Source organism: Elgaria multicarinata, chromosome 8 (genome assembly GCF_023053635.1).
Source record: "Elgaria multicarinata webbii isolate HBS135686 ecotype San Diego chromosome 8, rElgMul1.1.pri, whole genome shotgun sequence".
NCBI lineage: Eukaryota > Metazoa > Chordata > Lepidosauria > Squamata > Anguidae > Elgaria > Elgaria multicarinata.
The window spans coordinates 33,424,434-33,438,141 of record NC_086178.1 but is presented as its reverse complement, the minus strand read 5'-3'; the positions used below and the strand labels follow the sequence as shown (position 1 = coordinate 33,438,141).

The 13,708-nt window shown below is 43.5% G+C and overlaps 1 protein-coding gene across 1 annotated transcript in view; it reads right to left on the bottom strand.

The window, feature by feature from the left end:
* Positions 1-13,708, bottom strand: part of WWTR1 (WW domain containing transcription regulator 1) — a 105,746-nt gene that overhangs the window by 2,793 nt on the left and 89,245 nt on the right. Inside the window, exons 4-5 of the mRNA XM_063132077.1 lie at positions 3,317-3,450; positions 2,015-2,127 (exon numbers count right to left, since the gene is read on the bottom strand). Coding sequence (XP_062988147.1) covers positions 2,015-2,127; positions 3,317-3,450 — 247 coding nt within the window. The remainder of the gene's footprint in view (positions 1-2,014; positions 2,128-3,316; positions 3,451-13,708) is intronic.

Below are 13,708 nucleotides of genomic sequence, written 5' to 3'. Positions count from 1 at the left end.
ATGATAACAAATCATGGTTTGTTAACCACAAACAACACACTGTTCACAACCCAACAACAAATCATGGGTTCTCTTCATAGGATGTTTGTGGTTAATAAACCATGGTTTGTTAGTGTAGCTGGGTTCAGACAACATGATTTCCCACATTTCAACAACAACCAATGGTTCAACGACAAACAACAAACAGCCCATACTCAACCCTTGAGTGTGAGTTATTGTGTTGTCTGAACCACATACCACTTTCTCAGTCTTTGCATCTGCAAGAGACCTCACTTGAAAACTTTAGGTGATCTTCATATGCCCTCCTCACATATTTGAACACTTTCATAAGCTGTCCAATGAATATGCACAGGGCAGGGGCAGCATGGTTGTGGCACCAGTAGCGGCTAAAATAAGCCAGCAAAACTCAAGCAACTGAGCCAGAAAGCGAGCTACTGTGGGGGAATCTATGAAAAATTCATGAGTGAAGATTTAATGTGTGTACAGACTTAGGCCTAGCCCCCACTGAAGTGGTATTTCTGTTCCTGGAGTTGTACCACTTCAGGATTCAGTTAAGTCTTACATGACAATGCTCCCCATACAAAAATAAATTATTTCTACAAAGAAAACTATATATCAAGAAGGATTCTAGTCTGGCCTTTCCTCTGACATGCCAGTTTTCTGTGTCCAGTTGTTGTTGTTTTTTGTTTGGAGGAACATTCAGTTGCACAAAACCCATTCCCTGCCCCCAACCCACCTGGTATAACCAGATGGGAGTTTACTACCACACTCCACAGTAAAAAGAGGGTCTTAATTTCACAAGCTGAGATCTCAATGGTTTAAACCAGCCTTCCCCAACCTGGTACCCTCCAGATGTTTTGGACTACAACTCCCAGGATTCCTGGCCATTAGCTACGATGGTTGGGTTGATGGGGGTTGAAGTCCAAAACATCTGGAGGGCACCTGGGTGAGGAAAGCAGATTTAAACAAAGTGGCGTTGAGAGTCAGGAGCAATCTGAAGCCAATTGGGTGGAGTTGAAGAGACCATCTGTGCCCCAATCCAGAGGGGTGGGGGTGGGCGTGCATGTGTGCATTTTGCTGCATATGCGGTTATCCCTTCAGTACTATCTTCAATGGAGCAGGGTGTTCTGCATGTGCAACACTATGCATGTATGGAACTAGCTCCTCCAATGAAGTGAAAGGTGAGATCCTTGTAGGCTGGGGGTGGAAACAGGGCAATGGAACTCCTGTTCTTGCAAGGAGCCACTGGCTCAAAATATGTTTGGTTGATGTCAGAGAAGAATCCCAGAACTTCCAAGTCAGTTCTCCTGTCTTTGAATAAAACTAGCTTTCAGCCAAGGGCAAGAAGCACAGGCAAAAACTAAAAATATCCCACTGCCGTCTTATTAAGTAAGGTGGTCATGAGCTATACATTTTGTAAAGACCATCACATTTCCGATTCCTTGTGGAATGTAACACCTTATCATGAAGGCCACCTTGAACAGCGTGGGGCACCTTCATTAAAGAAAGCATTCCAGAGGCAGGGCCTCAAATCTGTTTCAGAAGTTTTTATCAAGCATTGAATCTGATTCTCTCATATACCAAGCAGATGGAGAAGAGAGCGCCTCTGATCATATGCAGAGTACCTGGGATTATTGAGTCACCAATGCCAGCCCCTGCCTAACAAGTTTATAGCAGTGCTCAAATTACGGAAGGAGGCAGAGGGACCTTGTGCCCCCTTACCTTTTTTGATGGCTCCTTTGGTATAGTTGTTAGAAGATACAATGAACTGTGGGGTTTGGCTAAAATTGCAGGGAATCAAGGGATGGTGCTTATGGATTTCATTATAGGCCCCCCCTTACCTCTTCCCTCATAATTCGAGCACAATATTATAGGAAAGTTTGAACCATAGATTCAAAGGGTACGGATGCAACAGAATAAGCAGTTCAGGTAAGCATAAAAATGACACTGGCTGTCGAGCGGATCACTTATGATTTCATTAAAAATATTTTTAAAAAGGCTTCTTGTTTCCTACCTGTGTCCATCTCATCTACATTGCTGAGGAAGTCTTCAGGTGTAGTTGGTATGCTGTAACATCCTAAGCCTAGGCCACTGTCTGTGCTCTGCTCCCTGGAATGGTATGGCCCACTATGAATTGAGACATGAAGAATCCTCAGTCACAGTTGTGCTTCATCAAGACAAATGTCTCCAGGAAGGCTTTTGTGAGAACGGCTTGAGTCCAAGCATCTAGACCTAAGTGCCCCAAACAGGCCTGGCTGTACTCCGGCAGTTTTGTCGGTACCCCGCGCCAATCAGTTACCGAGCACAGATTGACAATTTGGAAAGTGTGGCTTTGACGTGTTTTTTTTTTTTAAAAAAAAAACCCAACAAATTATTCTAGACCTCTTGGTTACAACTAAGAGGCAGAGAAAGCTCAAAAAAGAAATGAAGTTAGGCATGGGTTAGAGAGGGCCCACAGGGTCCCAGATTTAATCTCTGCAATTTCCAGGGTTTTAAAAAAAAGATTAGGTAGTAGGCAATGAGAAAGTCCCCTTTCTGAGTCCAGAATTGTTAGAGTAGACAATTCTGGACTAGATGGATAAATAGTTGGTAATGGCATAAGGCAGCTTTCTATGTCCCAGTGTGTTGCACTGCTTCCTGGGCATATCTCCCGACCCCTATTTCCTGTCCATCAACTGTGCTGACCCACTTATCCACAACATCCAGGTCCATTCCCTTCCATCTGCCACCCTACTCTTTGCCAAGAATTTCAAATTTCCCACATTGGTTGTGTAGGGCACATAATACCCACAGCCACAACTTTAATTAGGAGATAATGGCATTTATCTTCACGTTGCTGCATCACAATGCCAGATTATGTCAACAAGTAGCCGCATCATTCCATTAGATCAAAATTCACAGGGTCAGTAAAGCAGCACCTGTATATATTAGGACCAATCAAGGTTCACCAGGTAGTGTGCAAGTATTTCTAGTTTCACAGAAGTCTTCCTCAGGCTGAATGCCAGTCGTGTGTTCTATACTCATATCGGTCTGTTCCAAAATTACAAATATTTTTGGCCAGTCTCTGAGCAGTTCCCTACAGACATCTATGAGGTGCAAGTAAGGAACAGTTAAATCAGAATAGGCTATAGCGTGATCAAATGCCTGCTTAATTAAAGTATTCGCATTTTAACAGGCAAAACAGCCTCCTTCCCATCAATTTACAAACTGAAAGGCTAAATGACTTCGCTTGGAAATCACAGGCTCCCTAAGAGGATTTCAAACGTGGCCCAGACTACAGAATATAAAATCGCTGGTGAGCAAACAGTGTACTTGCCTGTTCAGGAAGGGATCCGACCCATTATTTGTAATAGATCTCATGTCTTGTGTCATGTTAGGTGTGCTCACCGCAGTCTGAACCGGGGCCAGGTTCTCAGACTCCATGGGAAGTTGTCTGTACAAATCAGCTTCCTAAAGTAGAAAATGAATACATACTGTCAATGCTGGGGCATGGGCACCCAAGAACACAGGGTGTGCTGGAGGAATGCATCCCACATATGCTCCAATCCTCTGTATTTACAAGGAATGGTCGCTATTTGTCAGAAAGCTGTCCAGAGTAAATCAGTGCTCTATTTTGCCTTGAGGGGCGGAAACATATTTTGCGCCTGCCTTTAACATTTCCTTTTGCTGGTGTTCACACATGCACACTAGAATTCTTCAGCTTTCAACTTCTCCACAAGACTCCAGATGTTAAAGAATGCAAATGCATACATACAGAAACAAAAAGCCAGTGCCTCGCTTCCCAGCCACCTGCAGATCATGTTGCAGAATGTGCAGCTATTCTACAGTATGTACAACCAGATCCATAATGAAGGTATTGAACTGCCCTGTGAGAAGGATCCCAGAAGAGAGAGGGAGGCAGACAAGTCCTGCTCTAGCTAGACTGTCCCCTCCTTTCCCCTACAGGCCATTCTACCATCAGCTACAGAGTGGAACGGATTCTTATGAGTTATTTTTCGTATTGTTGTATAATAGGTTTTTTTTAATGTATTGTTGCTTTACTTGAAATTCCACCTTGGTAGGATTTTATCCTGAAAAGTAGGATGTAACTATAGTAGTAGTAGTAGTAGTTATTATTTTGCTTTTTTTTAAAGGAAACATTTGGCCACTTTACTACCACACAGTATTTGGAAAGCAGTGCAAGGAAGGGCATTGCACAGTATCTGAGTTACATATAGGAAATGTGTAGTAAGAAGAGCCTTCTGCCAAGGGTAATAGTGAGGAAGGATGATGGGAGAGTGTTCTTTTCTCAGAATCTGTTACAAATAGAGTGTAAAATATTGGAGGGTCTGTTCCAAGAGAGAGATGGGATGGATCCAGAAAGCGGGCGCTGCCAGGCTAGGATGGAAGGCTGAGAATTGGGGGGATTGCATGTATGGCTGCATACGTTATTTGATTTGACACATGAATCTATTTAGAATTCAAGCTTTGTAGTAGTTAACCATTCATTACCCTGGAATTATCAACTTGATACCATAGAATATCATCAGCAACTAAAGATACAAAGAAGATGCATAAAGTGCCAGAAGACTATTTTTTGGGTTGGGTTTTTGTTTTTGGTAGCCTGACAGTGACACCTAGTGGGGCAAAAGAGTGATGCAAAGGATGTATTCCCTGAGAAAAACCCCAAAGGGACTTCTGTTCATAAAAAAGTGCAAGGAATTCATATCTCCTGTTAGTCACCTACATAACTGGTAGTGTATTGATCCAGCTATAGGCCATAGCAAAATATTAAATGTATAATACATAAACACAACACAATTCTAAACATACAGCTGTTTACTTTTGCCTTTGAACTTAATCCGAGTTTTGGAATTTCTCCTGCATAAGCCCCACTGAAATTAACCAGAGTGTTATAAGAGTGCTTATTATGCTCTTGTGTGCCTTCCATTTATTTCAGTGGGCTTATGCAGAAGAAATTCTTTGTCAATTATGCCAAATTCTAATGCATAGAAGGGGAAAGTCTCCTACAGCTCCAAGTGGTACAGAAACATAATTTTTGTCTCTTCACCAGATTTTGCAAACATCAATTTGCAAAAGGTAAGGGCTAAAATAATCCAAGTGGTACCGTAAACATTTTATGGAATATTCAAAACGCCTTTGCTGATGACAAAGCAATTTTTACAGGTATTTAGGAAGGTCAAAAGGCAATAATATTTGTGGTGAAGATCCATGAACACAAAAGTTTTCATAATTCTAACCAAAACCTCCAATTCCACATCTGTCAACGCTACTGAAATCCAGGCAGACTAAAGGTGTACGTTTGAAAGTATAACTGAGCATGCAAGTTGAACAGATATCTAAGTTTCTTCACAGATTTAGTTGTATAAATCCCATGAAATATGCACTTGGGTATAATTTTATTGGTTGGTTTACTTTAAAAAAAAAACCATATATCCTGCCTTTAAAAAAAATATCAAGGCAGCTAACAAAATACCAAACAATATACAAACAACTCCATCACCATAATAAAACACAATTAAAGCAGCAGCCCATAAGACCAAAAACAGAATGAAGATCTTTAGAACCAGCATTAACATACCCACAGAAGAGGCATTTCTCAACTAAACCCACAGAAGAGGCTTTCTTAAATAACCAGGTTTGAAGCAAGGTACCTAAAGGCATCTAGGACTGGGGCTCATTAAAACTCAAAGAGAAGAGCATTCTATAAAATGGGAACCACCACTGAAAAGGCTCTGCTACCTGTCATTGCCTGCCCACACATTGGATGGCTAAGAGATCTGGTGCAGGCTCTCAGCTGATGATCTGAACATGGGGGAAGCAGCATATTCAAAAAGGCAATCCTTAAAGTACCTAGGTCCCAAGCCATTTAGGGCTTTAAACCAGTACCTTGATTTGAGCAAACCAAAACTTGTGTAATATGTTCTGAATGCCTCGCTCCATACAACACCCTGGCAACAGGAATTTTGCACTAATTTCAGTTTCTGAACATTGTTTAAGGGTGGCTCCATGCAAAGTGTGATGCAGTTGTCTAATCTAGAGGTAAGCAGGGCATGAACAGTTGTATTGAGGTCTGATTTCATCAGTTAGGTCAGAGTTGGCATACCAGCTGAAGTTGGAAAGAGGCGTTCCTCACCCCTGATGCCACCTACACATCCGGCAGGAGCATCAGGTCAAGGCGTGCCTCCAAGCTTCAAACCAGGTAGCATGCATCTCCATCCAAGACACATGGCATCCTAAACCTGAATTAGCAGTATTTCTGTTTTGTCTGGAAAAAAGAGGCACCAAGCACTAAAAGTGAGGGAGTGCTGTTTTTTCCCCTTTTTTAAAAAAAGTAGTAATAAACATTCTCTTTCTTTATCCTAAATCTTTCAAGGGGACACTGATATGTGCTTCATTTTTCTTGTAAGTAGCAACTAATTATATATTGGGTAACTTATGTTGCCTTTGTACGCATGGCAATTGTACTTTTGGAGGCATGTTGTCCATTGGTGGTGCTATACATGATAACAGACATAGTGCAAGACAGAATTGGGACATGCCATAAGGATCTTGGATGTGTCTGCAGGCCTTCATATTTAGGCTGCTTAACATTTCAAGAGCAAGGTAAGTATCAGACCATTACAGTTTTATTCTTAAATGCTTCCTTCCCAGTACAAAGGCATGGCAAGACAGGTCACTTTTGCTCTGGCCTGCTGCACTCTCCACACCTACTGAAGTTGCAGGAATTATCACAGTACGTACTTGCAATTTAATACCACTGGCTATTTTCTGTTGCCCAGATGAGCTGATCCAATCACTTGTCACTCTGGAAATCTAATGATACTGCTTCTGGAACTGAAATAGGAATCAAGCCTAGTTTAAGAAGCAGAGTACATTTGGCACCCTCCTCTATGACTGTAATATTCACGCCTTGTGCCTTTCAGTCCTCAGTGAAATATGTAAGTTTCTCGATCTTACCAAGACTACATTCCATATCTTCATGAGTGTATGTTTTATTAAAGACAGCGGGGAGTGGGCACGGAAGCATGCTCAGTCCTCATTGGGTTACTCTGGGGTCTCCATAGCCCCCCCCCAACTTTTAAGAATTAAAAAACAAAACAAAAAAACAACACAAAGGTTGGTTGATTTCTGGTTGTTGTTGTTTTGGTATTTCTGCAAACATTGGAGCATCTCTGAATCTCTCTCTCTGTTTGGGACTGTTTTAGCTACATAAAGATCCACACTTGGAGAATGAGTTTGCCATTAGTACACAAGATTCTTCTATTACAAAGAAAATTCTGTTCTGGTCCCTCACTTCTCCTACTGGCTTTCTCAAATGTGGCCTTGACTCAGGTCTTAACTTTATCTTCGTGTGGTAGATACAGGACCCCTGCCAGTGAGCTTGTGTACATGGTGTTTTGTTTTGCTTCGGTTTGGGTTTTTGGAGCTGCCCTCAAATTATTGATTTGGGGCATGTACTGAATTAACCTTGATTCGTCCTCATCTACACTGCCCTGGTTTGACATTGCCCTGTTTAAACAACCTGTGGGGTATCATGCACAAGAAGCACAGGGTGGATGTGCTGCCTGCTTTTACTCAGCAACCATGATCAGCTCCTTCATAGGTTGCTTAGCATGACGTTCAAACCAGGAGTACTGGGTTGTTTAGGAGCTAAGTGTTCCGGGTTCGGACAACATGCCAAGCAACCTAAAAAGGAGCCCATTGTGCATTGCTAAGTAAAAGCAGAAGTAGCGGGTGCACTACAGGCAACGTGTCTGCTCACTCCCACTCATATCTGACAGCCCATGGGTTGTTGTGTCATGCGAACTGGCCGATTATTTACCTTTAGTCATTTGGTTCTGGTAGGTGCTTTCAAAATATGATACTGTATGCAGTCTCCTCAAGACAATACTTTCCAAATGTGTCAGACTAAAACTCCCATTATTCCCAGCCAGCACGGTCAATTGCCATGCTGCCTAGGGATGCTGGGGTTTGTAGTTGGGAGAGACTGCTAAATGGGTCCAATGAACTTCCCTGATGGCCAAAAGCTTACTTGATGGTATTTCAAGACTAGAAGTCTTGCCACTGCAGTCCTATTGGGCAGGGGGTAGGAATGTTAGAGGTCAGTGTGAAGGAAAGGACCCCTGAAGTTTACACCGTTATTTGGCAGGACATTGATAGCTTTCAGTACTGAAGCTCATACTGGCCTACACTTCCCCTTTCCTGTTTTTCTCTCCCTCTTTCCCCCCCTCTTCTTCCTGACTTGCACTTTCTTTCTTTCTTTCTTTCTTTTTTTGCTGTTTGTTTCTAATTAGCTCTTGGGGGAAAGTTGTGGCTTAGGATGTGCGAGACAGGCCATTGTTTATATGACGTAGGTATGTAAACTCTGTAAATGCACTAGTAATTTACAAATTAATAAATGGAATGTAGCATAGCGCTGGGTTACTCAATTACAGCCACGCCCTCTGGTCTGCGAGTCTAAGGCTGCCTCACACATTTGATGATGCTCAGCAATCACTGGCACCCTAGTCTTAGCAGGGATATTCCTTTATGTGCGTTGCTGCATTTGTTTACAGGGTGGGTGGCTAGCTGGCAGCTCAGGTGACTTGAGCAGTGCTAGCAGTGGGAGTTTGTGGCACTCCTGAATGAGAGCCCCAAAGGTCTTCCTTCAGCCTGCCTCTCTGTTCTGAAGACTAGACGCAAAGCCATATGAAGTCACAAACTGAATATGTGGGCACTGTGTAAAGGTTTGAGGCCTACTGAGGCATGGTAATAGTCAGGCCTTAGAGTCCTGGAGTTTCATTTCTCTGGTAAAGGTTTATTCTATGGTGAAGCTTCATTTCTTCAAAGTGGGAACAGTACTTTCTGTTTTAGGGGAAGAGGGTATAAAAGAGTGAGAGAGCCAGCCAGAGCAGAGCCAGAGAAAGACCAGACCACAAGGAAGGAGCAGAAAGATGTAGCATGAAGAAGTCTAGGTGCAGCTTAGAGTAAAGAACCTGCCTTTTCTATCACTCAGCTCTATTGACTAAACACCTTTATTGTAATTTGGCTGCTTTAATTCACTAGTAAACTGTTGTGATTAGCCGCAAGTGTTTGGAGTGTCACTCACTCCATGTCTACAGCCTAAATCCCATATTACTGGGAAGGGCATGGTAAAAAGAGGAAGGTGGGATTCTTAAGGAGGTAAGAAATGCTTAAGGAGTTGCTCAGGGGGTCCAAGACATGGAAGGAACTATGACACATTGATTTGCATGTTTTTATAAGACATCACAAAGGGCATTTCCACGTAGAGGTTTTTAGAGTCATGGGTGCAGTCATATTAGCATACCCAAGACTTGCAAGTTACAGGATTGCCTATGCATATGGTTTCTGTGGCTCTTTTTCTTCCCTGTACTGATGCCTATGTCAAGGCTGGTCCCACTATCAGGCAAAGCGAGGCAGTCACCTCAGGCAGTGGATGCTGGGGTGGGCTGACGAACACTAATGAGATGTTGGAGGATGGAGAGGTGTATGCCATATGGCCTGCCCAGGGCTGCCTAAAGCTAGCCTGCTGTTTTCAGGTGCAGTGCCAGACGCTGTCCTGCCCCCCAAGTCAGAGTTGAAGAAAGACTCAACGGCCAGTCTGGTTGGCTTCCATATGTGAAGCTGGGGGTGCCAACTTGTTCTTTGCCTCAGGTAGCACAATGTCTTGGGGAAAAACAGCCTCCTGGTTAAATATATAATTCATTTTTAAAACTCTTAATTAAATAAATAGCCCAGGGGGCCTGGAGAGTGCCATTGGAGGTGTCTGTAAGCACATTGATCCTCACAGGCACCACATTGGGGACTCCGGAAATAGCATGTTAGTCTAGAACTGGAAAGACCTGGCTTCAGAATTGCCCTAAGTCATCATGAATCCTACTTTGTGTCTTTGGCAAGTCACTACTTCTCACCTTAAGCTACCTCACAGGGTTGCTGTGAGAATAAAATGGGTTGGAGGAGAATCACATATACTGCTCTGAGCTCCGTGGAGAGTGGGTGGGTTAAAAAAAACGAAACACATAAAATAAAATATATTTTTATCCAGAAAATTGTCCCTTCAGATTTTCATTTATTTAAGGCTTATTATTCTCCGCCTTTCTAAAATTGACTACAGGTAGTTCAAAGCTGTAAAATCACCCTTGAAAAAAAGAATGCATATTCATATTTATAAATCCACATAATCCAAGTTTTAAAATATAATTCTTTGGGGGTCCTTTTTTAATTTATTTATTACATTTATATCCCGCCTTTTTTCCTCCAAGGAACCCAAGGCGGCATAAATAATCCTCCTCCTCCTCTCCATGTTATCCTCACAACAACAACCCTGTGAGGTAGGTTGGGCTGAGAGTCTGTGACTGGCCCAAAGTCACCCAGTGGGTTTCCATGGCCGAGTGGGGACTAGAACACGGATCTCCCGACTCCCAGTCCAACACCTTAGCCACTACACCACACTGGCTCTCAGTTTAAATAAGAAACTGCTTCCTTGCCACCACAGCTGAACCTTGTGCTAGAAACTACCATCTCTTCCACTAAACAAGCACACACACAATTTATCCACAAGATAATTTGCTACCCACTTGCACAGGAATATCTCTCAGGATTTGCAACCATAAAAAGAGACTGAGAAGTGTTTGAGGCCTGCGTCTGTGGTGCCAAGCGGCTGACAGTTTTGCGAGCACGCACCACGAAAGACGTCACTTCTCAAGAGCGCACCTGGTCATCTGGCGAAGGGAGTGACTCTTGCAGGCCAATCATGCCACTCTCACAGACATTTACTAGAAATTACTAAAGCCACACAGCCCTTGCATCCTCTTCTCTTCGGTGCTGCTTCTACTGCTGCAAAGGGGAGAGGAGCCAGTGGAAACAAAAAGGGAAGATCAAGGCAGCTGTGCGACATTGCAACAGCGCCCAAATGCCTGCCATTGCAGCAGCACTAGAATGTTTTCTCCTTCAGCAGTTGCCAACATGTGTAAAGGCTTCAAAGGGCTGGAGCATATTGGATTATTTACTGTCTCTGCGCGCGCGCACATACACACACACACCAGACCCTTGACGTAACCAGCTTTTTAACTATACGCCAAATGATTTCAGAAATCTCCCGTCACATTTCATGGATCCCTTCCCAGCAAAAATAGCTCGCTGCGCATGCACAGCTGCTAAATTGCCCCTTTAGAATGTGGGAAGGGTCTAGTTTCAAGTTTCTCCTCGCTTATACTTCCGTCCCATGGGTTCTCTGATGCAGGGCAACAACTGAACGTTCAGACTCTGCTCTGGCATTCCCATTCCTCAAATTGTTCTGTTTCCATGTGTAACACCGCAAGTTTCCTCCTGGAATCCTGAGGCTTCCACCTTTAACTTAAGCTGCAACAAAACAGATTTCTAGCCCCCGTGGCCCCACAGGTGACAACAGTGCTAGCAGAACAGAAAAACAGAAGCAAGTAAAAAGGAGCCCAAATTTATTCAGATTTTCATTTCTTCTGAGTTCTAAAATGATCGAGAGTGACCAAAGATTGACTCAATTTACTTCTTTACATTTAAGGTAAGTGCAGGAGAATAAGAGTACTATTTCTGCTTAAGTGGAAAAAGTACACTTACACTAGTCTAGAAAGGATCATAGTTCACACACACACACAGCCACATCTGTCACTGAAAAGAAATAGAGCTGTGTGTCATCTGCACACTGATGACAATGCACTCCAAACCCCAGAATGACCTCACTCAGTAGGTTCATGTAGATTTTAAGCAGCATGTGGGTAAGATGGGACCTCGAAGCAAAGATGCCACAGAATTGAGCAGAATTCCCCCTGCACCACCTTCTGAAAACATTTGTCCAGGCAAGTTCAGTGGAACCACTGAAAGCAGTCTTGCCCACACCTAACCCTGACACTTCTCTAGAAGGATATCAGGTTGATGGTATTGAAGGCTACAGAGAAGTCAAGGAGAATCAACAGGGTTATACTCCCCCTGTCGCCCCTCATGAGAGTCATAAGAACACAAGAAAAGCCACGCTGGATGAGACTAAAGGTCCATCTCGTCCAGCATTCTGTTCACACAGTGGCCAACCAGTTGCCCAAAGGAAATCCACAAGCCCACAGGAAACTTTCCGGCCTTCTCAGTCTCCCCACCCCCCCGGACATCTCAGCTAGATGGGCAAAACCTCCCGTCTAGCAAAAATGAAGCATGGAAAGAATAGGGAGGCAAAGATTGCCTCTGCACTCTTCCTGCTCTGTATAGGATGCCCGTCAGCCTCTGAGTTTGAAGGCTGATGGGCATCCTGATAGGATTGTGCCTTTAAAGTCCTTTCAAGTGGAGTTTGTACTCTGGGTTTCTCCATAGAAATATTAGCCTAGCCTCTGCATTTTGTTTGCATCTGTCCATCAGAAAGTGTATAGCTCTTTGTATTGTAAGAAGTTAAACTAAAAATAATTCTGTGATATCCCCAACAGATTGCACAAAAATATGATCCACATGGGGGGAAAAATGTTATACTCTAGTTCTTAAAATGTGTGTGAATTGTACACAAATAAGGCACTTCCTTCGAAACAACTCTTAGGGAAGTATCTAATAATGTTGCTTTCTTATCGACATGAAAGATTAACCAGGGAAACTGTTCAAAGCCCAGTTACCATTGTTAGGCCACTTTGGCTGCAATCCTAAATATACTTACAAGGGAGCAAATCCCATGGAACAAAATGAGGCTTAAAGTTCAGAGTAAACATGCATAGGATTTCACTGCACAATTTCAAACCAGTAGAGGTGTGGGGGGGTGGAGAGTAGAAGGGAAAAAAGAAATTACAAATCTGTGTCTGAAATATTAATTGCATTTTAATGTTATTAAACTAAATCAGCTCTCTCAATGCAGAGAGCCCAACCTTCTTGAACCTAGTGCCTTCCAGCTGTGTTGGACTTCAACTCCCATCCAACACAGCCACCATGGCCAGCAGTCAGGAATGCTGGGAAGTGAAGTCCAAAACATCTGGAGAACACCAGGTTGGAGAAAGCTGAAAATAACTTTTCTTGAAGGTGGTTGGGGTTGGAGGAGGGAGCTGATACTGCCCCACCTTCTAAATACGAAGTGGTGTGGTGGAGAGGGGGGAAGAAATACCATCCGTTCACCGGACAACTCGAGAGCTGTGTATTCTTTCGCTGCTGGGTGTGTCACTTCAGGCAGGGCAGCTGCAGCGTCAGAAATTTCTGCAGAGGAAGCCCGCTGTCAGGCAGCCAGCAGCTGCCGTCAGGCTGGAGACCCATCCTCGAGGCGAGAGGCCTGTTGAAAAGAATTCCACTCCCTTTCACCCAAACCCTCTTCACCTCCTTTCTGTTGCCTAGCAGCAAGCACACAAGCTTACTCAGCATTTCTAACCGCGCCCCTTAAACAGGTTGCATTAATACGAGAGAGAGAAAAAGAAAGAAAGAAAAGGCCACAGTGAAGGATTAAGACAGCTAGGAAAACGCTTGGACAATGACACCCCTTCAGGGGGCTGCTGCCCTCTCTACCATACTGCCCAGGCCTCAGTACCGCTCAGATTGCTGACAGGAAGTTCACAGAAGTTCCTGCTGATAAAAAGGCCGTGCGCCAGGGATCGCAACACCATTTCTTTTTTTAAACCACTAGCGGGGGTGGGGGCAAAAGATAATCTCTCTGCTAAAATTAGCAGGCACAACTGCAGTGCTGTAGAACTCGAGGGGTTCAAGCAGCACCATC